This window comes from Suncus etruscus, chromosome 5, assembly GCF_024139225.1.
Source record: "Suncus etruscus isolate mSunEtr1 chromosome 5, mSunEtr1.pri.cur, whole genome shotgun sequence".
NCBI lineage: Eukaryota > Metazoa > Chordata > Mammalia > Eulipotyphla > Soricidae > Suncus > Suncus etruscus.
The window spans coordinates 130365379-130393372 of record NC_064852.1 but is presented as its reverse complement, the minus strand read 5'-3'; the positions used below and the strand labels follow the sequence as shown (position 1 = coordinate 130393372).

At 32.3% G+C, this 27994-nt stretch overlaps 1 protein-coding gene and 1 non-coding gene across 2 annotated transcripts in view; one reads left to right on the top strand and one right to left on the bottom strand.

The window, feature by feature from the left end:
- Nucleotides 1-96: 96 nt before the first annotated feature.
- Nucleotides 97-27994, bottom strand: part of COL5A2 (collagen type V alpha 2 chain) — a gene marked incomplete at its 5' end in the record, with an annotated part of 173209 nt that continues 145311 nt past the window's right edge. The window contains 23 exons of the mRNA XM_049772928.1: nucleotides 97-1803; nucleotides 2427-2666; nucleotides 4291-4478; nucleotides 6801-7092; nucleotides 9153-9260; nucleotides 9621-9674; nucleotides 10020-10127; nucleotides 12079-12132; nucleotides 12642-12749; nucleotides 15433-15486; nucleotides 16682-16789; nucleotides 17800-17907; nucleotides 19001-19162; nucleotides 19860-19913; nucleotides 20427-20480; nucleotides 21229-21336; nucleotides 21925-21978; nucleotides 23046-23099; nucleotides 24684-24737; nucleotides 26045-26098; nucleotides 26447-26554; nucleotides 27495-27593; nucleotides 27874-27918. Of these exons, the coding sequence (XP_049628885.1) occupies nucleotides 1657-1803; nucleotides 2427-2666; nucleotides 4291-4478; nucleotides 6801-7092; nucleotides 9153-9260; nucleotides 9621-9674; nucleotides 10020-10127; nucleotides 12079-12132; nucleotides 12642-12749; nucleotides 15433-15486; nucleotides 16682-16789; nucleotides 17800-17907; nucleotides 19001-19162; nucleotides 19860-19913; nucleotides 20427-20480; nucleotides 21229-21336; nucleotides 21925-21978; nucleotides 23046-23099; nucleotides 24684-24737; nucleotides 26045-26098; nucleotides 26447-26554; nucleotides 27495-27593; nucleotides 27874-27918 (2415 nt within the window). The remainder of the gene's footprint in view (nucleotides 1804-2426; nucleotides 2667-4290; nucleotides 4479-6800; nucleotides 7093-9152; nucleotides 9261-9620; nucleotides 9675-10019; nucleotides 10128-12078; nucleotides 12133-12641; nucleotides 12750-15432; nucleotides 15487-16681; nucleotides 16790-17799; nucleotides 17908-19000; nucleotides 19163-19859; nucleotides 19914-20426; nucleotides 20481-21228; nucleotides 21337-21924; nucleotides 21979-23045; nucleotides 23100-24683; nucleotides 24738-26044; nucleotides 26099-26446; nucleotides 26555-27494; nucleotides 27594-27873; nucleotides 27919-27994) is intronic.
- On the top strand, nucleotides 18622-18750 carry LOC126010155 (small nucleolar RNA SNORA51). The gene has a single exon (XR_007496288.1). It is a non-coding gene; the product is annotated as a small nucleolar RNA SNORA51 (small nucleolar RNA).

Here is a 27994-nt window from a genome sequence, read left to right as displayed (position 1 = left end):
TTTAAACATATATTAAAAAAGAGATCACATATTTATTTTATTGGAAATAAAATAGCTCTCTAACATAACACAGGAATTTCACAAAATGAAAACCACTGACATGACAAAAAGCGTGCTTTTAATTAGATTCTTTGCAGAGATACATGACTAAAGTTGTGAGCATGACTTGTCCTTTGGGATGGTCCCAGCTGCTTATTCAAAGTCTAAAAGAAAATCAAAATGGAGCCAACAAAGGCAATTGGGGTGGTGGTGATGAGAAATCCTTGGAGATACAAAGAGACCTACATGTTTTGAGAAAAAAAAAACATGCAAATACATGCAAGAATTACAAAAGAACCCAGATACAGTCAGACAGAAGAAGAGTGAAAAGGCACTGGAACAAAGCTCTTTTTTTCAGAAATGGGGAGTCTAACAGTTATGTTTTCACAAGTGGTATTGATGAAACCATCTTTATTTCCAAAGAATTTTATAAAAGAAATTTTAGCACCATCATTTAAGGAAAAATAATAATACATTTTAGCCCTGCTTATCTCCAGTCTTAGAATAACAGAAGCAATAGCACCTTTTAGTATCTAAACTATAAACAAAAATAGTAAGTCCATCCCAGCTTCGAGAGATGAGGTAGCTCATACTAAGAAATGTTGGGTCATTTTTCCTATGACAGCTCAAAGGCCAAATGATTTAATTTCATTCATCACATTTCATTAGCTCCACAACTCTGAGTGTTTTCATCTTTTTCTTCATTTTAGAGTACTGGATGATGAGATTATACATGTGAAACATACTCAACTTAATCTTGGACATATGTTAAAGAAGTTATATGTTTAAATTAGTCTGTATTCAATGTCTTCTTAAACAAGGAAGTACAAATGTCTGTTCATGCAAATTCTAACAATCGAGAGAGTCTAAGAAGAAATGTAAATTTTTAAAATTTTTATGAGAAGGAAGTCTAAACTTACCTCACTTTAAAAAATTTTAGAACGTTGAAGTCATTTCAATTTGTATACCAGAATCCCATTGGATACATATTATTTAAAAAATTTATTTAGTATTGTAGTAAATTGATTCTTTTTTCAAGATATTCTAAAGTTATTTTTGGATATATCAACTCATATATGTGGATTTCAAACACAAATATAAATATTTTAATTTTGCTTTTTTTTTCTTTGAAAATGAGATCATAAAAGGATACTACTCTATTTATTTTTTTTGCAAACTTCAGTTAAGCAAAAGAAAACATGTGTTTTGTGCTGTGGCTTTTACATACCCCACTCTTTAAGCTACCTGCCAGGAAGAATATTTTTCATAAATACTAAGCAATGTTGTTATTAGATTTAAAAAAATTGAAGAAAATGGTGATTTTTTTTTATTCAATTAGTTTACTTTTTCGTAGGTGGTGGTCATTGTCACTGGTCATCTTAAACCTGGACTGCTGTATTGAAAAATATTTTAAATCAATTGAAACTTGAGGACTGTACGTAAAATAAATATTCTGAAGGATTAGGAAGCCAGGCACTTAAGACCATATGTACAAGACTGATAGGATCAGCCATTACTTCAAGAGTCTCAGGATCAGCTTCAAACAGTCAAAGTTCTTGTGAATGGTGACGTCATAGGTGGTGGGGTGGTGCTCATCATGATGTATCTCAGCTGACATTACACAAAACATACTGGTCCAATTTCAACGCCAAATTCCTGGTCTGGGCTGCCAATATCCACAGGGGCAAGATCTATGATGGGTAAACGTGCCACATTCTGTGTTCTATACTCAAAGATGGTTTTGCCTACATTTCCGTTTCGTTTCTAGAATGACATGATACATTAGGTTAGTGGAATATCCATTTTTTCCAAGTTATTAAACAACAACTTCAAAGACAATTTTACATCTGTCTTATCTTTATGGTACAACTTAAAAGAAGGAGATAATATTATGCCAGACAGGCATTTCCTTTTATATTTTAAGATGAATGCTCTTTATTCTTTTTGCAGCTAGCAACATCAGTAAGAAACCATTTTTGCTTTTCACACACAAAAAAATCAAAAGAGATTTGGATGAAAAGCTGATTTGTAGATCCCAATAATCCATTTTAGTGTTCCTTTCTTTGGCTCATGGGGGGAAAAGTAGGTACACCAGAGTTGTGCTTCATGATGCTCAGGAAAACATATAATGCTGGGATCATGTTGACTCTCTGCATGTTAGGCACATACCTTAAACCCTGTATCATTCTCACACCACCAATATTTACTGCTTTTTAAAAAAAATATTTTTACCATGCTTCATATTAGTTGATCTTAATGAGCCATAATAAACAAACTGTTGATGTACTTATATTTGGGTTAAATTGCTGTTCTCTCTAGTGTCATGGTAATATTTTTCAACAAAATATTATTTTTCAACAAGATCAATAGATATTAAAAGTACTTACAGAACATGTGTCTTCAAGAACTATATATCTGAATCTAACATTTCCCTCTGCCTTGATTTCCAAGTCATTTGATCCTTTAAGAACAACAGCTTTCTTGAGAGTCTTAGCTTGTTCATCCATGTATCCCACACTGTTTTTACAGATGTAAGTAATGTTTTGTGAGGCTTCTTTTGATAAAAGACGCAAGAAGGTCATTTGAGTAATGGCAGAATTAGGTGACTGGTGATCTCCATAAATAAACTAAAAAGAAAAATAATCTTTAAAAAGAGGATTTTATAAAGCCATAAATGCACTGAGTATTAATTCTTTTATACTTTTATACAATAAGTACATTATAAAATACATAATTATATAAAATATATTGAATATTTTCCTATGAATTCACAAGATTCCCTGTTATTTACTGCCCCAAAATTATAAAAAATAATAATTACCTTAAACTTTGAGCATTTAAAAATATTTTTAAAATTTGTTTAAAAAATCTTATGTAATTATAAGAAGTCACATATTGAAGCATTGTATTATTATTTGATTGTGTATTTCAAAGTCAAATTTTATTATCAATAATCATTATAAATTAATTCTTCAATAAATTTTTCTTTATTCGAACTGTTATATAATTTAGTGCACAAAAAATCATAAATTTTCATTAACTGGCCAAATAATGAAAATATTTTTAAATTTTTTCTACTTATCTTAAAAACAAATTTTAATGATTTCATTTGAATTTTTATTAATTACAGTAACTAATAATTAACATTATTAAAATATATCAATATCATAAATTATGTAATATTTAAAACTATAACTTTCTTGCTCATTAAAGTAAGGCATAGTCTAGCATATCCTGGGTATGTTAATATATGCTCAATAAAATTTATTCTGAATTATTATTTTTGAAGAAATCTGGATCATAGATGAAAGTTAAATTTGATTGAAGTCTTTATCAAGAGGTTCAAGATAAAATATTGACATTATAATAAAAACTGGTAAGGCTAGATTGTTTTACTGGATACTAACAGAAACAGAAGAGGTTATAGAAAATTATTGATAAAATTTATATCACATAAAGATGATTTAAATTTAAAGTTTACTTTACTATAGTTACTATAAAGTTTACAAAATGATTTGATCATTAAATACACTAAAAAGTGTTTTTTATCAAATGACAAGAAATTGTCTTGATGATAATGTGGATAATAGGAATATTTTCATACTTTGATATGAACATATGCTGGTGCTCTCGTAAAACAGGCTGGACATTATTAAAAAACTTGAAGATAATATGACCAGATATAATTTACTTATTCATTTTTTTGGTATTTACCAAAGAATAAGAAAATATTACTTTCAGGAGATAGATATATATTATGTTCATTGCAAAATATTTCAATAGTCAACATATAGAAACAACATGTCACTTAGATGAATCAATAGTGTATGTGCATTCCTTATTAGAATATCGTATTACTTGTACTAGTTGGCTCTCAAAAAATGAAAATAAAAATTTGCCTTTTGTGATAATAAAGGTGGATTAAAGGGAATTATACTAAGTGAAATAAATAAAAAAGACAAACTAAATAATTACTGTCCCTTAAAGTTTATTCCACAATTAGTGTCACATGCATTAAACCTATTAGTAAAAATAATTTTATATTTTATCTATAGAAAAAATACTAATGTTTTTTCTAATTTTCTAATTCATAGCAAAAACTATTCATGCATTAATATTGTATTATAACTAATGAGGATATATCATTTCAGAAAGTCTTGTGAATAAACATGGTCAAAACTTAATCGCATGTCCTAAATAATATATCAAAATAATAAGTAATGGTAAACAAATAAAATGAATGTTAATTACCTGAGATCCTCTATTCATATCAAGACCATACCAAACAGGCTTATTGTCAGGAGACTTGCTTGCCCACCAGGTTTTACGTGGGATACTGGAAGGGTTTGCTGAAATACACGTTTCTCCTGTTTCCATGTTGCAGAACACTTTAATAGCATCTTCAATAGATCCCTGGTTTGGATCAATCCAGTATTCACCTATTTTTCCAAAACAGAATGTTTTCAAAATAGTGATCATGTCACACATGATAATGTCACTAAGAAATTAACAGTTTTAAAAATATGAACTCATATAACTCATCTAAGGGGGCAGAAATGTTTAAAGAAGTCAAGTTTATGCCATGAATATATAAGGCCTTGGGTTGCTTTCACTGCCATTTACCATTGATGTTCCACAACAACTAATAGTAATAACAACCAGAAAACAATTTTGAAAGAGTATTCCCAATAAGAGAACACAGAGCAGTTAAAGAGAAGTAAATAAAATACAGTTGGAACCATTCTATAACACTTTTGCCAAGTCATACATGAGAAGGAAATGTTATTATAGCCATTTTATAGATGAGAGATATACCTCAAGGAGATAATTCACAGAGATTATGTAGTTTTCCCAAGATGTCTGTGTTCTCATTAATATAAAAAGTCAAAATTTAAAAGAAAAATTATGACCAGAGTAAATTGATTGTAAAGAGAATAAGGCATCCTTGAAACCATAAATGATCCCTCAAGTCCCCCTCAAATGTTCCCTAAGTACAATTAGAGTAAGCACTGAGCATAACCATATGTGAACTCAAAACAAAAGAAAGAGGAAGAATGGGAGGAAGAAAGAAAAGAAAGGAAGAAAGACGTAAGAAGAAAGAAAAACAAAAAAGAAAGAAGACAGAAGAGAAAGAATGAAAGATGAAAGAAAGAAAGAAGAAAGAAAGAAAAAAAGAAAAAGAAAAAAGAAAGAAAAAGAAAGAAGGAAGGAAGAAGAAAGAGAAAGTAAGAGAAAAAGAGTGAAAGAAAAAAGAGAAAGAAAGTAAGGAAGGGGGCCCGGAGAGATAGCACAGTGGCGTTTGCCTTGCAAGCAGCCGATCCAGGACCAAAGGTGGTTGGTTCGAATCCCGGTGTCCCATATGGTCCCCCGTGCCTGCCAGGAGCTATTTCTGAGCAGACAGCCAGGAGTAACCCCTGAGCACTGCCGGGTGTGGCCCAAAAACCAAAAAAAAAAAAAAAAAAAAGAAAAGTAAGGAAGAAGGAAGGAAGGATTATTGCTCTTAGTATATAATTGAAATATATTATTTATATGGTCAAAACATTAAAAAATAAATAAGATGAACAAATATAACACCATAAAATATCTCACTGGCTCTTAGCACATATAATAGAATCTTGAAAAGATCATACTATGCCAAGTTTTTGTGCTGTATATATAGTTAAACACAGAAAGATAATATTACTTATATGAGTATATATATAAATATACACACAGATTTCACATATATTTCAAAATTATCATATATAATACATATATTAATATATTTATATGTGTACATATAATAAGTGCACAGACTGAACATTAAGTGAAATAAATGGAGGAAATGGAATACAAAAATAAAACAGAATCAGTGTTCAAATTTTTCAAATAAAACACTTTAATTAACTATTCAAATTTTCAAATTAACAATATTTAAATAAAACTATCTCTGTCAATGTTATTTTAAAGTTTGTGGAAAATTAATAATTTTATAGATAATTCCTGAAGCCTGTAATTCATCTTCTCTAGACTTTATAAAAATACTAAGAAATTAATAAAATAAAGCAAATTTTTGTGACAAATACAAATAGAAAAGGTATTTAATTCTAAAATACTTTACAACTGCAATTAGGAGGAATCATTGAGACACAGAAGGCAGAAAGCACAAATTCTGGTAATGTGTGCAGGTGAAGAGATGAGTGATGAAAAGGATAGTTACCAATATTCGAAATCCTGGGACTTCAATAAAATATTTTTAAAAACTACCTACATTAAAATATTACTGCAACATACTCTTTCCTGTGAGGATTTCTAAATAATTATTTATAGAAACTTTAACTACCTGGAAAATGTTTATACTAAAAAAATTTGGGAATGACTACCTTAATCTACTTTGATATCCAGCAATAAATGAGATTATATTAATGACCTGAGATATCAGATAAGTAAATTGTTCACACTTATTTAATCAAATATTTTCTATATTTAGATAACCATGAAAATGACCAATATCTTAAAACTTCTAGATAAAAAGGATAATATTACCATGAAGCTGAGTCATCAATAGAATGTGACCTTCTTTATAGCTTTCATCACTTACTCTCTAAGTCACATTATTCACAGATCCACAATAAACCATCATAAACCATAAACTCTTGTGGCAGTTTTACAGTTTTCTCTCATGTCAGTTGTTTATTGAGTCAATAAAGTACTCAGGAATGCAGTTAAGACTGATACAACCAGAAGCACTAGCCTATGCTTAAATATGTCTCTCTACTCACCACTTTGCTTTGCGGAATGGCACAGCTTTAAGTCATCACATGTCCGGGCTGGGTTCTTTTTGGAGCCATCAGGACTGCGCATGGTTTCAATCTGACTACTGAGTGACTTCAGGGTAGCATGAACCCCTGGGTCAGTTTTGTTTTTATCATCAGGAAATGCCTGATCCTCAGTAAATTCTGGAAGTGGATCTGACATGCTGTCATCATAGTGCCCTATGATGTCCCCGAGAGCAGCTGTAAGGTGACCAGGTGGTCCTGGAGGGCCAGGTAAACCAGGTTCCCCAGGTGGACCCTAATTAAAAAAAAAAAGCCAGTTAACATTTTTTGACTTAGTTTTTTTTTAATTGAACATGAAGGTACTGATGGAACTTCGTGCAGAAGGAGTTAAAGTGCAACATCCTGATTTAAAAATACTGTGAACTCTGACTTACGCCTTTTGCAAGTCAATATATGAGATAATAAAGATCAAATTAGTAAACATTTGCTGATACTTACTTACAAAATTAACTATATTTTTCTAACAATGAGAAATATGCACATTAATTTTAACTATATGTGGCAGGATATATAGAAAATGTTTTGTTTGGTTTTGGTTTTTGTTTGTTTTGTTTTGTTTTGTTTTGTTTTGTTTTGTTTTCGGGCCAGACCAGGTGATGCTCAGGGGTTACTTCTGGCTATGTGCTCAGAAATTCCTCATGGCTTGGAGTACCACATAGAACGCCGGGTATTGAACCCAGGTCTATCCTGGATCTGCCGCGTGCAAGGCAAATGCCCTACCACTGCGTTATCACTCTGCCCCACCCAAATGTTTTAAAGGGATTAATTGACATCCATTGAATAAACTTATGTAGAAGAGTTGTGGGTGTCAGTTTTATAAAACTACGTCAATTCTAAGAAAATAACCACAAGAAACCATGAGAGAAATTCTCTTTCATTTAAAAATATGCAATAATAGTGTTTAGATAAAAAAATTTTCTATAGAAAGCAAAAGGTTCACAGGTATCTTTAGCCTTTTTCTTTGGAGTTTTGCTCATCTTTTTTGCCAGGCAAGAATTACTGTAGTGATATGAAGAGAAGCACAAAAATAAAAAATTTCAGATTCAATTACGTGAATTGTTACTAGTAAATCCCTTCAGCATTTTTCTAAGGAATTCAACAGTTTGAATTAATCAACAACCTGAAGAGTTGACTGGTCCAGATTTCATGTGGAGAATAGTCCTGCACTGAGAAAACTGGAATTCTAATATTGATTTTATCATATGTATTAATTGCCCTACATTTTTTTCTTTAATTTTGAGAGACATTCCTAACCTCAAAAAACTATTATTTGTCTTATTTTGTTTTTGTTTACAAAATTTATATTATGATTCCAACAATTATATATACAAATTCAGAGGAAGAGATTTTATTTTTCTTCCAAGTTGCAATGAACCATAGAAAAAGTAAGACAAGGGCAACCTAAGTCAAAGGAATTGAAATTCAGTAGCTATTTCCGTTCACAAATAAATGAAAAGGCTATATTTATTTTATTATTACAGTCATAAATCTATTTAACCCAAAATAAATAATAAATTCTGGTTAATGGAATTGTCAAAATAGTAAATGTAGAAAAGAGAGAAAGGGTAATGTGACACACTATATATGTGTATATATATCTATATATGAAGATATTTTACAAAGTGCAAACTAAAACAAAACTTTAATTACAGCTTTACATAATTTTAATATGGACATTTTATATGATTTCTATTGAATTTCATGAATATTTTAATTAAAATTCTTTCTGAATGTTATTTTCAATAGAAAAAAATTTTATATTACACCTTTTACCAACCATCATTGTATTTATTTATATATTTATTTGCTTTTAGGGCCACATCAGAGGATGTTCTGGGGCTACACCTGGTTTTGCTCTTAGGAATTACTCCTGGTGTTACACAGGGGATGTTGGGGATCTAACACAAGTCAGCTGCATTCAAGGTAAGCACCCAACCTGCTATATTACTGGGCTCTTTCCTCACATTATCACCACTCTAATAAATAAATGATTCATCAAGTATCAGAAACATTTATTAATTTTTATCTAATGTAACTTAGCATTCTTATAAATTTAATAATAAACACAATTATAATTACTACTGCTATTACTCTTCTTGGCATCATATAAATTTGAAGACTCAGAAGCTATATACTTTGAATTGCCTCTAATAAAAATATTTCTAAAAATTACAAGCCCTGATGCAACTTGTAAGTCTGTGTGAAGATCATCTTAAATCTCTGTCCATCAGGCTGCACATATTCCAAGCTATGGATATCAACAGTACTCCATATACACACACCCCTGTCACATACCTCAGGTCCTGCTTCGCCAACACTGCCCCGCACCCCAGGAGGTCCAGTAGGTCCAACTGGACCAGGGTTTCCTTCTTTCCCAGAAGGACCAACTGGTCCTGGAGGACCCTGCAAGAAACAAAATTTTAGCATAAAGAAAATATATACAAAGCTTTTCTCTCATCAAAAAACTGTTCTGCTTTTTATAAAGTATCATATAATACTTCAGATTTGTTTTCCTTTTGAACATTGACTGCATCATAAATATAAATATTCCATCAATCACATGTGCTTAATTTAAGACTAGTAAGGCTTTAATAGACTATTACTTTTATTTATTAGTAGCTATTTTATCTTGTAAATTTAAATGGAAATTCAGTTTACTATAAATACATGAGAGAAGTTGGAAAGTTTGATAGAAGTGGAATTTACATATGATTAAAATCCAAGATACTAATAATAGTCTAGAAACTCAAATGTGTTACTTACCCTTGGCCCAAATGGTCCAGGAATTCCAGCACTGCCTTGTTCACCATTTGGACCCTATGTAAGAAAAGGTTTCAAAATTATTTGCTTCCTGCATTTCTCAGCTGTCACCAACTTTAGCAGCATAAACTACATTAAGTTACAAAACACCATCAGTTTACATGAACTGATCAATTCTAAAGACAACTGTGAAAATAATAGCACATATAATCATTTTTCTCTAAAATGTGATAGCTAGTAAATGTGCAATGATATTGAACATTTGGGTAATTATATGTGACCAAAGACATATTTTTGAAATGATATTAAAATAAAAAATTCAATCATTTTATAAACAGTATTCAAGTCAAAATTCATATGTATTATTACAAAGGGCAAAATAATAGTCAAAAAGTAACTTACAGGGGGTCCAGGAAGACCCTGAAGCCCAGTAAATCCTCTGTGACCCTTCTGGCCTCGGTCGCCTCTATCTCCATGATCACCTTTGTCACCACGAGGTCCTTGGGGTCCCTTGAGATAGGGTCAGGACATTGATATAAACTTTATTTTTATATTTGACAATTGTATATACTACAGTTTTGAATACCACATTTTAAATGGTTCAACAACATTAATCATCAAAAAAAGTTAGACTACTTGAGACACAACCCCAAATATCTTTGTATATTAAAGAAAAATAAATAAACAAAACTAGGAGATTTTGTCTATTTTTTTTTTCAAGGAATGGCAAAAAATATTGTTTGAGAAAATTGAAAGAGAAACGTTAGCATTAAAGCCACTTTGTTAACAGAATGCATGGAAAAAACCAACCCTTATTGATATCTGCAGAATCTGTACAGTATCAGTAATCCTGATCTGAGAAATTAATGAAATAAACAACTAGAACATATATTATGATCAGTGAAGCTGCACCAAGAGAAGAGGTGAAAATTATCTGATGATTAAATCTGTTTCCAACTGTTTTTAAGACCTTTGTGTGTGGGAGTAAAGGGAGCAGCCTTGGAGTTTAAAGATACACAGAAAGCTTACAAGTGGCAGAAGAATCAAGAGTTCAGAGTCTGCATCTGATGTGTAAAAATTTCTCCTTAAAACTCCCTCAATCTAGAAGCCATAGAACAGCAGGTAGTTTTTTGCCTTGCATTTGACTGACCTGAGTTTGAGCCCCAGCATCTATGTGGTCCTCCTTGTCTGCAAGGAGTAATTCTGAGCTCAGAGCCAGGAGTGCTGCTGGGTGTGGCCCCCCCCAAATCAAACAAAATAAAATACCTCCCCAAACTAATTTTGGAGGAGAAATATTATTAAACCCAATATCTTTCAGGCTAACTTTTGCCTGATTAGTTTATGATTCCTGCTTTATTTGGGTCTTTTATCTTAATTTTAATTTCCTAGTTATCAAACTAAATCTTTGAGATTTAAATAAAAATAAGATTATTTTATATAGCAATTCAAAATATATCAGAATAATTCATATATATGGATATATAAGTTTTTTCTAATTTTAGAGATGACCCCAAATTCCATAATTGAAACTAAAGAAATCCAGAAAACACCTATTCATATTATTCATTAATAGCAATTTATTTATTCATTTATGTATGTTTGAGCCTCACATAGAAGTGCTCTGTCCCTGCACTCGGAATTCACTCCTTTTTGGGTTCAGGAGACCACCTACGGTGCCAGAGATTGAACTAAACAGGTCAAACGCAAGGCAAATGCTCTATCTCTTGTAATATCACTCCAGTCCCAAGAGTAAATTATTTATGCAAAATAAAATGTTGTTTTTGTAATTAACTAAAAGATCACTTACTTGACATACTATGTGTTTACAAAATCTTCACAAGTCAGACTAGTCAAAACTGAGAACTGTGATCTAACCCCACTTTATAGGCTAATTATTCCATGTGAATATTAATATTGATAATATAATGGAACTAAAAGGAATATGAACTCAGACTCTAATGAGATGAATCATTCATCTGCATTAAATCATTAACAGTAAAATAGGAGTATATTTAAAAATCTATATAAATAACTCTTTGAAATTTATACAGAACCTTTATACATACATATTTTTTTATTTGATTTTGACATTTCTTAAGAAGCAAGGACAGCTATTCTTTTTACTTGGTGGAGAAAGGTAACTATAAATGTCTTATTTATAATTCTTAAAATAATTCTGAATTCTTAAATTGTTAGTTTTAGATTTATCTTAAAATGATAAGCATAAACTGCTAAGTTTTATTTTAAATTAGCAATTATGTCCAAAATTTGAAAAATTCAAGAATTTTAATTTGTATATCTTAAATTTAAATTTTACTTCTAAAAATATTTGTAGTGTCAACATGACCTAGTTCTGTATAAAAAGCATGCACTATACCACTCAGTCTCATCCTGGCCCCTATACTTAATGGTTTTTGTAAGTATATTTCATATAATAAAAGTATTTAAACAGATAACCTACCGGCAAGCCACGTTTCCCAGCTCGACCAGGTGGTCCCATAGGACCGCGAGAACCCTAGAAGAGACATACACAAAAACTGTAAAAATTATCTTCATCACTCAATAGATGTAGATATTAACAAAATATGTGACACAAATTGGTATTAATATATGTAAATATATAAAATATGCTAAATAAAAAATATATATATCTATATTCTTAGGTCTTATGCCCTCAGTACAAGAATGGTTCAAATATGTAACTTCAATAATACTGTGACAGTGATGAGAACATGAATAATTGTAGTAATATGTACTTAACTTCAGCACAATGCAAACTTATTCTTTCTGATCAAAAAGATTGTGAAGTGACTAATATCTAGCAACAAAACTGTTGAATATTTACTCAAATTATGTTTTCCTTTAAGAAAAAATCAATTCCTAATAGACTATCATTCTTTGAAATTTGCATGTATGACCGAAAGCACACATACACACATATTCAGTGACAATAGACCAGATTGATATTGTAATGATATAATATATTCATAATATGACTGAAAATGTGAAACTAGTTTTCCTTACTGGATCTCCCCGTTGTCCTGCATCTCCTGGAGCACCAACAGGCCCAGGGGTTCCAGGGGCCCCCTGAGAGCCTGGAAGACCAGCAGGCCCAGGGTCTCCACGATCACCCTAAGGAGAAGAACCGTTATATTCCTTTAGAATGTATTTTAAAGCAATAGATTTCTATATGTTCAAATGATCATGAGAAATAAAATATATTTTTTACAAAATGTATTTTCAGTAATTTGTAATAAGGATCATCCCAGGCAGTACCACAAGCCAGCAGAGCCACACTGGAGGATGCTCCTGGGGTCATGCAGTGGTTGGGATGGAACTCATGTCTTTGTGCTTACTAGGCATGTGCTCACCCATAGAGATGTCTCCTCAACAAGTTCTTTCTGCTATTTATATTTACTTAAATGTTGTATTTATTAAAACATTAAACTGAAAAATGAAATTATTATTTTAGGTCTCCTTTTCTCATCCCTGATATATTATTCCTACGTTAGAAGTTAATGGAGAATTCTTAAATCATTCGTTTTTAAACTGAAATATCTATACAGCTGGGGTAAACAAAATTTTGACAAAGACAGTGAAAACACATAAACCTCTGAGAAAACTACTTTCCAAAGTTTTAGTTCCATATGTCATTTTTTTTAGAAAAAAATTATCTTTCAGGGTCGAAGCTGTGGCGCAAGCGGTAAGGCATCTGGTTGCCCATGCTAGCCTAGGATGGACTGCGGTTCAATCCCCCAGTGTCCCATATGGTACCCCAAGTCGGAAGCAATTTTTGAGTGCATAGCCAGAAGAAACTTCTGAGTGTCACTGTTTATGGCCCAAAAACCAAAAAAAAAAAAAAAAAAGATAAAAGGAATTTTCATTCTTCATATTCATTTATCATGTTTTCCCATTTCAGTGAGGGGGTAATAATAATATTTGTAATCTTATCATTGTGCAGTGTTCTAAGGGTCAAATGTCTCTGACCAGAAAACTAAGGAAAATTTTCAAAATGTTCATTTATTTGATAATCAAAAGGAATTTTGAAAGAGTTTGCTGTTTTATGAAGCTGACTCAGTTTTGACAAAGCTCCCTAAATATTATATCTTATTTCCTTAAATCATTAAACATGAGATGATGACTTGATGATGTTTTATAAACATCTGTTGATACAGTTATTTATCTTAAAAATTGAAGAGAATATTTTTTAATCTGGTAGAAATTAAGCCTTTTTGGAGCCAGAGCAGTAATACAGCAGGTAGGTGTTTGCCTTGTGTGAAGCAATCCAAGCTTCGATCCCCAGCATCTCATGTGTTACCCTGAGTAATTTCTGAAAACCAAGGTGGAACAACCTCTAAAGGAAGCCAAGTCTGACCATAATAAAGATAATAATAAAAAAATGACAAGAAGGAGGGAGTAAGGGAGTAAGGAAGGGAGGAAGGAAGGGAGGAAGGAAGGAAGGGAAGAAAGGAGGGAGAAAGGAAGGGAGAGAGGGAGGGAGGAAGGGAGAGAGGGAGGGAAGAAGGAAGGGAGCATGGAAGGAAGGGAGGAAGGAAGGGAGAGAGGGAGGGAGAAAAGGAGGGAGAGAGGGAGGAAAGAAGGGAAGAAAGCTGGGAGGGAGAAAAAAAGAAATCTGGGAGAAAGAAAGAAAGAAAGAAAGAAAGAAAGAAAGAAAGAAAGAAAGAAAGAAAGAAAGAAAGAAAGAAAGAAAGAAAGAAAGAAAGAAAGAAAAGATAAGAAAGGGAAGAAAGAAAGAAAGAAAGAAAGAAAGAAAGAAAGAAAGAAAGAAAGAAAGAAGGAGAGAAGGAAAGAAGGAAGGAAGGTAGGAAGGAAGGAAGGAAGGAAGGAAGGAAGGGAGAAGGAAGGAAGGAAGGAAGGAAGAGAAAGAAAGAAAGAAAGAAAGGAAAGAAAGAAAGAAAGGAAAGAAAGAAAGAAAGAAAGAAAGAAAAGAAGAAAGGAAGGAGGAAGGAAGGAAGGAGGAAGATAGAAAGAAAGAAAGAAAAAGAAAGAGAAAGAAAGAAAGGAAGGAAGAAGGAAGGAGAGGAAGGAAGAGAAGGAAGGAGAGGAGAGGAAGAGAGGAAGGAAGGAAGGAAGGAAGGAAGGAAGGAAGGAAGGAAGGAAGGAAGGAAGAAAAAAAGAAATGCCCTCCAAAATCGCTCTAAATTCTTTCTCTCATAGACACTAGAATTTATTATCAACTAGACACCATAAATGTACTTTTTAAACACAAATGACCTACAGTATAGGTGTTAAACAATTTTGATTTTTTTGAAAACTGGGATTTCAGAATTTTTTGAAGGTCACATAACTAGATAATTATTTAAAAAATCAAATATTCAATTTAAGTTTGTGTTCAAAAGTCATATTTTTATATCTTTTAGAACATGAGGAGACCTGGCCTCAGTAGCAGGAGGTTTTAATGCCATCCATGGGCTTATTTAAAAATAGGTAGTCTGAGACAATAAAGTGGCTGTTGAGAGACTGGACTTCAGGAAAGTCAGAGAAATCCTCTGCTCAGCACATGGCTAATTTAAAAAATGCATTTAATTTATAAAATTTATAAAATCACGTTTCACTTTGTCTTCATATGTAATTCAATTTCGAGGGTCATAAAAATGTTGATATCATACAGAACAATTTTTGCTTCTCTGCTTTTGTGAATGAGTTTAAAATTTAGACCATGCCATGTATAACCTCATCTAAAACTTCATGTGATGCCAAAGATGCACAAAGGATCATTCTCACACTTCAGTATTCCAGCAATTTTATCTATGCATATAACCTCAGAATGTTGAACCAATTAAATTGTCCTTACACGTTCTCCAACAGCACCGTCTCGTCCTGGGGTACCATCATTTCCAGCTGGGCCCTATAAAAATCAAATTTGAAAATGAGTGAATAGAATTGAATTGGAAAATAAATTGACCATGTTATAAAAAAATAACTTATCACAAAATTACAGATTTTGGGGGCTAAACTCTAAATTAACACTTAGGAAAATCTCAGAACAAAAGCCTGTGCCATCTCTTTTATTACTTTAAATTACTCGTACAATTAAAATTATATTAGGCTATATTATTTATTTCTATTTTTTAAATATCAATTTTAAAATACTTTTAATAAAAGATGGTAAGTAAGTAATTAAATCATTGTCTTTTATAAAAGTGAATGATTTCTCATTTACTGCTTGAGCTTTTCTAAATAACATTTAAAGATTTGAAATAGAGTAAGTGCTTAAATAATACTAAATTTTATTTTAAAATGCATTGTTTTCTCCTAAGTTTTATTTGTATGTTTTTCAGAACCATGGTTTTCTCATTTTATTTTCTTATATTTGGGGCCAAAACCAGTTGTGCTCAGGATTTGCTCCTGGATGTAGGTTCAGGGAACCATTGAAGTGTTAGGGATTGAACATCAAGTCTGCCACCCTAACCATTGTACAATCTCTCCAGTCCCTATGCTTTTAAATCATTTCAATAAAAGTGCTCTGAAGGGATACTTTTAAAAATATATGATCAATAACTATTTGGTGACTTCTTTGTTATTCTAGTTAGCAGAGAACATCAACCTACAAATCTCAAATCACTATTCTCAAACTGACTTTCCCTCAAAAGAGCTTGCCATTATGACTCATTTTATAATGACAATAAAATGACATCTACTTACTTTGCCCTTTTCTCAAGTTGTGATTCTTATATTATCACCCCAAAGCTTGGCAATTTTGACAAATATTACAGAATAAAATAGCAAATGAGGAAAGAGAACTAGAAATGCTCTTTGATCTTCAAACAGTTTGGCACCAATATCAGTGAGAGAAAATACTTGGCTCCAGACTAAATGGTCAAAGCCAAGACACCAATTTATCATTTCTTCACACCATCATCCACGTCAACTTTCTAGAGAGGTAAAACATCAAACCATATCAACAAAAAAAACTTTCATTCAAGTCAAATGTAGAATAAAATTCTCGGTCTGTATTTCAGTTAAAAAATCCTTCCAAAAAAAAAAAAAAAACAAAAACAAAATATCTACAAGACAGGTTTGTAAGTCACTAGAGTACTTACTTCAGGGCCAGGTTCTCCTACAGGACCATTGGAGCCTGGGAGTCCCACAGGTCCAGGTGGACCTTTATCACCTGTTGCTCCAGTGGGTCCTACTTTTCCTGGTGAACCCTGAAAGAAAAGTACAAAGGTCAAATCAGTACTTCCAGCACTTTAGAAGTTGAAGAAAGTTAGTTCAATGAGAGTTTTAATTATTCAAATTGCATTTCAATTCCATCTGCTATAGAAATAACAGAAGCCATGTTACTGAATGAAAATTTACTACACTCATTCATACTAGTATACATTAGACCCTTTGTCCCTAGCTCCCTGTGCTATCCCATTTGCTATGCTATGGCTCCACATTGCTAAGACATTTCTTTAATCACTTCTTTGACTGAACACTTTATTTCTGTGTCCAGAAATATTTTCCTTATCTCACTTCTGATAACAGTTAACTTTAATATCCTTTAACTCGTGTTTTTAGATCTTCAGCCATATGTTGTTAAGTTTTAGGTCTCAGTAGTACATTTTTCAATTGAAATTCCATAGAAAACATCTTTTTTGTTTTTCAGAAGCACGCAAACCTTCAGCTGTAAAGCCAGACTCCCCAAAAGTAACAGGAAATCAAACTTTCAAGTGTACTCTAGGAAACATGAGATTCTACGGTACCCTCCAGGGAACGGAGATTACTTTCAGAATTCTTTATACATCCTACTTTCAACTAAATAATTCTAGTTCAATTACTTCTTCCTTTTGAACTTTTATTAAAACTTACTCTTTGAACTAAGGAATGCAGATGTTTTACTAAGCATCTTTATTAAAAAGAAACTATGTCAAGACTATCTCCGTTTCTCTAGCTCCATGTATACATATGATCTTTTAAGAAACATGTAAGTAACCCAAATCCTTTATATCTTTACTTTGTTAGCAACATAATTAAATATATAGATATTTTTGATGACTTTATAAGGTGCTTAAAGAACTTCTAATTAATGTCAGAAGAATTTTAAGATACTCAAAATTTCTCTCTAAAGATAAAATTCAATTTATTAGGGAAAATAGCATAGTAAATTTTGTCCTTACTAATTGCCATTGTATTACATATAAAAGATGAAATATAAATAAGTGTTTTTACTCACTGCTGGGCCTGGCAGACCTGGCATTCCTCGCTCTCCACGCTGCCCAGGCATACCCACGATTCCTCTTTGCCCAGTGGTTCCAGCTGGGCCAGGAGGGCCATCTGGACCCTAATTTTAAGAATAAAAACAATAAAAATTTTCCAGGGTAAAAAACATATAAACTGTATGATAATGCTTTATAATAAATCACAGATTTCTAGGTTTCAGCATAAGAAAATTTCTCTGGTTTATAAAAATACATTATGATAATTTGCAATCCATATGAAGCCTCCAACATTATGTAAAAGTGACAATACGTCTTTAATTAGAAAACAACTTGACCATTAAGGTGAATATCAATTAAAAATGAGATTATAATTTTGAAAAGTACTTTTCTTCTTTAAAAAAAAGACCAAGTATTGCGGCCGGAGAGATAGCATGGAGGTGTAAGGTGTTTGCCTTTCATGCAGAAGGTTGGTGTTTCGAATCCCGGCATCCCATATGGTCCCCTGAGCCTGCCAGGGGTGATTTCTGAGCCTAGAGCCAGGGTAACTCCTGAGCACTGCCAGGTGTGACCAAAAAACCAAAAAAATAAATAAATAAAAATAAAAGACCAAGTATTTAAGAAATACATAAATAGTGATATCTCTGCTTTATAATGTTTAGAGGAATTTGGATATGAATGAACATCATGAACTTTAAAATCATTTCTTCACATAGTGAAGGTATTAATAATTTTTTTGGGGGGGAGGAAGGACACTTGGGTTATTGGTGATGGGAATGTTGCACTGGTGAAGGTTTTTTTTTAATATATATAAAAAAGAAAAAAAAAAGAAAAGATAAGGCCTCCTAATGCTTACCACAAGCTTTGTTCTTTACATTGTATAGAAAGAGGAGGTACAGTATATGCTCCCCATATACACCTCAAACCAGGCCCTTAGCCTAGTCTGTATTGTGAATGGGGTGACAAGAAAAATAAATATTTTTTGATTTAATGTTTGAATTCCATTGAAGTACTTTTTTATATTTCACATGTATAAAACTTATATTTTAAGCAGAGCAGAAAATTGTGAATGAAAAACCAATAGAGGAAAACATTAAAAAATCTTAGGAAAGTCCCCAATCTAGATTTTAAACAAATATTTTATTGTAGCGATTATTAGAGATTGCTATTTTCAAAAATCTCAGCAGAGGTTGTTTAGAACAAAAATGCCATACTTACAGGTTGTCCATCTTCTCCTGGGTCTCCTTTGTCTCCTGGGCCACCAGGAGGACCAGCAGGTCCTCTATCTCCTACTCGGCCATGAGAACCAGGGTCTCCATGAATACCTGGAGGACCCTCCTTCCCTGGTTCCCCTAAGGGGCCTGCTGGTCCTAAAGCTCCCTAGAATAAAAAAATAAAGGAAACTCATGAGGGCAAAAGTAGAATTTGAATCAGAAAATTTGATATGATGAACTTTGCCCCAAAGGCTGATGCCAAAGCCTCACAGATTTACTTTTCCTCTTAGCAATGATTCAGTAGATGTAACAATCCTAAATAAGACAAAGTTGTAGATTCATGTCTCAAGAGAAAATAGATTTTTCACAACATTATCTGTCATCATTTACTTAAAATATGTTGAAAGTAAACATGAGTTTTCAAACCCTATGAATTAGTCCTTATGATTTTATAACATTTAATTATTTTTGTCATGTTCTTATAATTAAAGAATAACACTTACTAAGGAATCTTTCAAAACTTCTTCCTAATTTAAAATGATGGTTAATGATGATGCAATTATTTTAATAGTTAGCAATAAAATAGACAATAGTCAAGCATTGGTACTAAAAAGTCCTTGTAATTAAACTCCAAAAAAGAACAAATTGTCAAACATGAAAGTATTTATACACAAACCAGAATAAATTAGCAGTATTAGTGTTAATAGAAGAAAACAAAGCATTAAAGAATAGAATATAAAGATAACTAATAACTCAATTAAATCCATGCATGAAGATAGGAAATGTTGACATACATGTGTTTATATATATATATTATATGTAAGTAATTACTAAAAATGATGTGAATAACTGAATTGACTTACAGTAGGTCCTGGAGGCCCGACTCTGCCAGCAGATCCTGGAAATCCTGTAGCCCCCTAGAGATATAGGAGCAATTTAAAAATACTAGATATATTTATTTATAACTGTTTGTTTCAAAGATAATTAAGTTTTTAAGGTAACTTTCCATTTTATAATGTTTGTTTCTTGTAAAAGATGTTTTTGAGAATTAATTTGAAAATTAGTTGATAGGAAAAAAAGTGTTTCTCTTCACTCCAATTTAACTGGAATTTAAACATATATTCAAATCTAGAGCTAGAATCAAAAATATATATGTATATAATATGTGTTACATAATGTGACATAAATAAATGTAATATTTGCTCATTTTTAGTCTCCTTTTAAGTAACAGTATTCATGTCAAATAAAGGGGGTCAGAATCTCCAACCTCCTATAATTTCAACCTAAATCTCAATCTTTTCCATTGTAATATAGTTGATACAAGTAAATATTCATTGTAAAAGCTTCAAGTAATATTAACTTTAAATGGGGCCTCATGTATTAGAATTTGGAACTAGATTGCATAATTTAAGAGTTTCAAATCAACTTACAGGTGGACCCTGAGTTCCTCGACCACCTTTTAATCCAGGAACACCATTAGGACCCTAAATAGTAAAGAAACAAAAGATCACTACAGAAAAGCAAAACGGAACCATCAGCTCTCCCAGGAGACAAATATGTTCATGGCATCTGAAGGCAGCACTGAGACTCCTGAATAGACTAATGACTACTTTCCACAAAGCTCACTCAGCACAGTCTTTATGGGCAGACTGCAGGGAGAAGAAACCACTGGACACAGAGCAAATTACATCTTCTATTTGCCGTGTATCCTGGGCTCATTTTCTGTGACTAGGATTAGGTACAGTTGTTTTTGTTGTTGTTGAACCTCCCCCCTCCCCAAGTCATTTGTGGGTAGGGTTGAACTAAAAGGCTGAACAGGATGAAAAATGTGATATCTAGTTCCAATATATACTATTTTGCTTTTGTTTTATAAGAAGATATTAATTATCTTCTTAGTGACACCCAGCAGAATTCAGGGGTCACTCCTGGCTCCATGCTCAGAAATCGCTCCTGATAGGCTCAGGGGACCATGTGGGATGCTGGGATTCGAACCACCGACCTTCTGCATGAAAGGCAAATGCCTTACCTCCATGCTATCTCTCCAGCCCCTTGATAATTTTTAAATGTTAGATTTGTAGACTGTTTTTCTGAACATCTTTTTTCTTTTCTACACTGAGTTGCAGTGGTTTACAGCACTCTTAAGCATAAATGGTAGAAAGCATAAATAGTAGAAATTTGACAATTGATAAAAATGGGCTAAACAAAACTTTTTTGTGTCCTTTTGGAACTTACATGAGGGCCTGGGGAGCCTGCTAGACCCTGTGGTCCTGGTGATCCGGCATCTCCCTTCTGTCCTGGCTCTCCCGGTTCACCTTTCACTCCTGGCTGCCCATCAGGACCCTATAAAATCAGGTTAATGAGGAATTTATTATTACCCTTAGAGACATGTTATTTCACAACAAATTTTCATGAATGTATTATTTTGTCAGATATTAAAATACTGTCATTAATTTTTAAAGAATAGCAGAAGAAAAAATATCCTATTTAAGTATTTGATAACAGTGAAAAAATGTTGCATACTACATTTTATTATAAAAATATAGATAATATAAATGTGCAGACCATTCATTTACGTCATGAAAATCTTTATTAAATTATTATTAAAAATGAGAATATGGCCTAGAAACTGTAAGCATTTCGACTTTTTTTTGGGTGGGGGGCAAGCCCTGTGATGCTCAGGGGTTACTCCCAGCTCTCGCTCAGAAATTGTTCCTGGCTCGGGGACCATATGGGATGCCGGGGATCTAACCAAGGCTTGTTCTAGATCGGCCGCATGCAAAGCAAACACCCTACTGCTGTGTTATCACTCTGGCCCCCCATTTCAACATTTTAATTGTAGCTTTAAATATTTAAAATTATAATCAATTAAATTCATTATTATGACAAGAGAATTGTTCATTTATAAATTATAAATATTTGTAATTGTACCTGAGGTCCAGCAAAACCAACAGCTCCAGTTGGGCCATTTTCACCACGAGAACCCTAGAAAACAAATATTAATCTTATTTTCACTATAACATACATAATAATGGCATTTTAAAATTAAATTATGTAAATATGTGGTGTCAATATGGATAGAGAAACAAATCAAAACTGTAAATTCTTTTTCTAGTTGTATCTATGTTGTAATAGTCATTTGTACCACATTGTAATATTTTATTACATGAACTCTCAATACTTCATTCTTTTTACATTTTACAAACATGCATTGTTTTGATAATTTTTATTTTTTAATTAATTAATTAATTAATTAATTTTTGGTTATTGGGCCACACTCAGCAGCGCTCAGGGGTCACTCCTGGCTCCAGGCTCAGAAATCGCCCCTGGCAGGCACAGGGGACCATATGGGATGCCAGGATTCGAACCACCGGCCTTTTGCACGCAAGGCAAACACCTTACCTCCATGCTATCTCTCTGGCCCCTTGATAATTTTTAAATCTTAGATTTGTAGACTATTTTTCTGAACATTCTTTTTTCTTTCCTACACTTTGTACTCTTAAGGAAAGTTTTATGGCTCTCATGTATACATATACATAAATGAAAAATTTGTGCTTGTGTATGTGTAGACTATAGTACTAAATGAGTGTGAGGTTGAAAGTCAAGCTTCATTTTTTCCTTTGGCCAAATTTTTAATTGACTCAACCATTTTTCTCACTCTTATGCATGACACAAATTTAATATACCCAGTGTTATTTGTAAATAATCCCATTATGATCTTTTTATTTAGTTTCAGAGTTTTGATTGAGGATATCAATTTATTTATTTTTTGTGATTGAGGACATCAATGTAATATTGTCTTTGATTATAAAAACAAATTATAATGGAGATAAAGATGATAGAGCAAAATTCCCAAGGTCAGGAGTCCTAAAGAAATCGTTTTATTTTAAAAAATAAACTGCTTACTTAGACTTACTAACGTAATTCACTGGTAATATCTTAAGTTTGATAGAAAAGTCCAAATATGGAAGTTATAAATAGCTTAAATCAATATAAAGACAATCAACCATCTTACTGCTAAATATACAAAACATCAAAATGCTGTCACTTACAGGATTTCCACGAGATCCAGGAGGCCCAACTAAACCTCGGGGACCAGGTTCACCCTAAAAAATTGTAGATTATTATTAGTTCAAAGAAATAACAAAACATATTATAAAGAGGAGGTTGGGTACTGAATGAAGAGGTACATAGCTAGTGAAACTCTGAGATGATTTAGCATAACTATCATAACTGAAACTCTATGCCCTATGCCTACATAGGAAGAGAGGTTAAAGATTTGAATACTCAGGTCTGTGTCTATTCTTCATTATCTTTGATATGGTTTTAGTCTTCAAAATTGATGAGACTAATTTTCCACAAAACTTCTATTTAACTTAATTTCTTCATAAGCACCCTTTAGTCATTAAACTACCTTAAAGCTACCAAATAGATTATTGTACATAGAATACATAATGTTTTCATTTATAACTGTACATAAAATAATTAAGAATCATTCCTTCTTTAAAAGAAATAACACTTCTCCCATTACATGGCACATACAGGATTTCTTCAAGAGGAGAGAAAAGTCTGGAGAATGGGACTGCCTGCCCCATTCAAGACTCAATCTTCTGTATCATTTCAGGAACACGGAAACCCCCTTGGATAATCAAAACTAAATTGTTCCCAAGACTTGTGGAACAAGTCTATGGCCAAGGATCTGAGGGAGCACTTTTCTGCCCCTCGTGGTTTGCTCCAAGTAGTGTCCCGGAGACCATTAAATGTTGGGAATCAAATTCAGGGTTGATACATGCAAAGAATATGCTCTAGATTTTGGAGCTTTCTCCCTGCCCCAATATCATCTCAAATCTTTATAATGAACTGTAAGGGATCTGACAGCCCCACAGTCTTGGTCTGCTTTTGCTGCTGCTTTGCAGAACTTCCTGGTATAGCTGACTTCGAGGCCTCCCGCCCTGGGGCTTAGGAAATGAGTAAATCAAGACAAAGTTAGCACAAATTGTGCTACCTAACAGGATGCCTGAGGAGGTTTGCTAAACTATGTTGCCAGCCTTGTTCCTGTTGACCTTTCAAGCATGAGTTAAGATCTAAGTTTAACTTTATGTTTAGTAAAAACATTGGGTAATTGTAAATGTTTTAAGGGTAAATGTCTTCATGTTACACATTTCTTTCGACAGGTGCCTCTTTGTGGCTTGGTATATAAGCTCTGTGAACTTTGCAATAAACAACTCTTGATCAGATTCTTGTCTTGAGTCCTGTCTGTTCCCCTCCCCAATTCTTTTACAGGTTAAGTCCTCTTCGTGACCCACGAATAACTGGGGACCCCCGTCCCTGAGGGCAGGTTTGGGTGGTTGCAATGAACAAATAAAGGAAAGAAATAGAATGAAATAAGATGTATTCAATTCTAAAATCTTTCTGTGCAAGCAGCTCTTCCAAATTCCAGATCTTTCTATTCTTAAACAGAATATACTCCCCTGAATAAACCACCCATACTTCAAGCACTCAAAGTAGATGTTAAATAATTTTTAAACAATGATTTCAAGGTGTTTAAGACTTTTTTTTTAAGAATTTGTCTTGTGTACATTACTAAAAGACATGACTCTTTGACAACTCCATGGAAAGTTTAGACAAAATTAGTATATACTAAAAAAAAAATGATTCCAAGGACTCAAAAGAACATCTTATGACATTACCTTTTCTCCAGTGGGACCTGCAGGACCTGGAGGACCCAGGGGACCTGGAAGACCCTGTTAATCAAGAGAGCAGATACATTTAAGCAGTATAAGACTATACGATTTTAATGGCTGCTTTTGCAGATATTATATGTAAAAATAATTTAAACTGTATTTCAAAATTTACTCTTAAAATACTTCTACTTGATTTTCTCAACAAGATATTCTAATTTCTTTCATATAAGTAAATTCATTGATTCATAACTTTTTAAACAGTCTAAATTGTTGCTATTCTTCACAATATTTCTTTTTCTTAGTCTAATTTTGCAATGCATATTTGAACAATCAGTAAGAGGAAGTTCTCTTTATTTATACTCTTATATTATAGTATGATAGCAAAAATCACTATTTTGTTTATTGTTTTGCTTTAGAGTTAACATCCAAGTAATCCAAGTTAACCCCAAGTGATACTGGCTATATACTAAGAATTACTATTGGTGGGGCTTGGGGGACCATATAAAATGCTGAGGATTGAACCTGGGTAGACCTCATGAAAGGCGAACACCCTACCAATTGTACTATCACTCCATGCATACAAACTGTTTCAGTTTTTAAGGAGAAATTGTGCTGAAATTTTCTACACTCTGAGATGGAAAATTGTAAGGTTGGCTTGTATAAGACAAATTATTTCATCCATGTACTAATCTCTCCAGTCTATGTTTTACTCTCATTTTTTGAAATTAATAAGCATGATTATCACCACTAAGTGTGACATTATTTCTAAAATATAAGTTTTCAAATGTATGTTTTTAAATAAAACTAATATAATTAATGTAGCAATAAATGGCTTCATGTACAGAACCAATATATTAGTAATTACTGAGTGCATTCCTAGTGATCCAGATGTTCTAGCCAGAGCACAATGATTCTATTTATAACAATCAAAACAAGTAGAAACAGGTTTTTCAGATCCTTCATTATGCAGTAATTTTCTCATCCCTAAAACTCAATATATTGATATATACTTGTCACCATGTGAGCTACTCAATAGATCTCTACTTTCCTGCATTGAAATAAGGTCTAGAAACACATATTAGAGAAATTATTTAATAAATACCACACATGAAATAAACAAATGTTAAAATAAATAATAAATATATGCTTTATTTCAGTCTCCCAACATCGACTTTTCTTTTTGACTTGCTCTAACTCGAGGTAAGCAAGATTAATAACTGTAGTTAATCAAAATTGAATACCATTTTTCATCAATTCTCCACAACAGGAATATAATAAACTATTGTTGGAAAACCTAGGTAAATTCACACACAAAAAAATAATATTGATTTTTAGCCAAAAATAAGAAAATAAAGTATTTCACTTACCCTGGCTCCATCATTTCCAGCTGAGCCTTCAGAACCTTTATCTCCTAGACCTCCCTGAGAAAACACATAAAATATTATTTTTCTCATGTATTTATTTCCACACTTACATGGATGAACCAACAGAGGAAAGGTTTGTCAAATATTCATAGCTGTAATTCCCTGGAACCATAATAGAATTGGGTTTTCTGTAATTTTATTTCTGTTATTTATTATTTATTTATATTATTTACAATAAAAATAACATTTCTATTATTTATTTCTGTTATTTTATTTCATCCAAATAAAGACATGTTTAAAGAAAAAGCAAGGGACTCTTGAAAGCAGAAATGATAGCATATTCAGGAAACTATTAGTAGAAAGTCTGCCACTCTAAACTAATGAAGTAAAAAATACCATACTTACTCTATCACCTTTTGGACCAGGAGTTCCTGCAATTCCTCTTTCTCCTGGCATACCTTGAAGACCTGGTGGGCCAGTATCTCCAGGGGTCCCAGTTGGTCCTGGATTACCCTAAAATGAATCAATAATAAAGCACCTTACCTTAAGTTAGGATTAAGCTACGGGATTTTTCTATTTTGATGAGTAACAAATATTTGAATCTCAGTTATTTCTTTTGTTTACTCTGGTGATTATATAGTATTTGAAAAAAATGATGTCAATTTCATTTTTTAATAAAAATATCTGACCTTCCATTTTATAATATTGTTTTCATATTTACAACTTTTCTCTGGGGAAATTAAGCACCCACCCCCAAAAAATTATCTTGACTTATTTATGAACCTTATTATTTCACATCAAAGGAAGTTGAATATTTAATATTACAAAACACTTGAAAATTACCTTATGATCTCTAAAAATATTAATATAATTCTGGTAAATAAGGTTTATTCACTGAGTAAACTAATTATGTCTTATGTAATCATTCTTTATCTTGGTGAAATAAGAAATATATATGATAATGAAGAACTAATTCAATGTTTGATACTAAAATTGACTACAGTATCTACTATAAATCTTTAAATGACATTAAAAGAAAATAGTACTGAATTTTGTTCTATGAAACTGCATACTTTCATGTTTAAGAAACAGAACTACTGAAACTGAGACAAGGAAAACAAAATCAATGACTTTGAATAGCTTGCTAATAAATCATACAATTTATTGTATCTTGCCTCAAATTGATCATGAAAGACATCACTAAATTTTATGTAAAAATAGGGATGGATTATATATAAGAATGTCTGACTCTATATCTGAGGCAATTATTACCAACACAAACCACCTCTTTTATATTGTCTTAGTGTTAATAAATATAACTAATTGACCCTCAATACATTTTGTTGAAGAAACAAATTATAATGTAAAATTATCTTGAAAAATACATTCAATTATAATGTTTATTAATAAAGAATTTTGCACCTTAATATGTCAAGTTCCCTACAATACGTACTTTTGGACCATCAGGACCATGTCCGCCAGCCATTCCCTTCTCACCAGGGAGTCCAGTTATTCCTGGATCTCCTCTTTCTCCTGGATTGCCTCGTTCTCCCTAGACAATGCGATATTATACAATATTATTGATTTATTCCAAAATGTAAATGGCTTTTTGTCATTTAGAAGACTGTATTCAGTAAATATCTCTAATTTCTAGCTAAATACTATAAAATATACTTAAAGAAATTACTGGTTTTATAGCATAAAGTATTTCTCAAAGATTGAATTTTATCAAACAGAAGAATTTTAATGCTTAAAGGAAAGCCCAGTTTATATAAAAGATTTTTAATCTAAAACTGATATAAAGGGATTTTTATAATGAAGAAAATACTTACTCTAGGTCCTAATGCGCCAACTGCGCCAGGATCTCCAGGAACCCCCTATAAAAATATTTTAATTATTTGATTTAAGTTTTATTTATATTTATTAAATAAATTATTATAAATATATCTATAT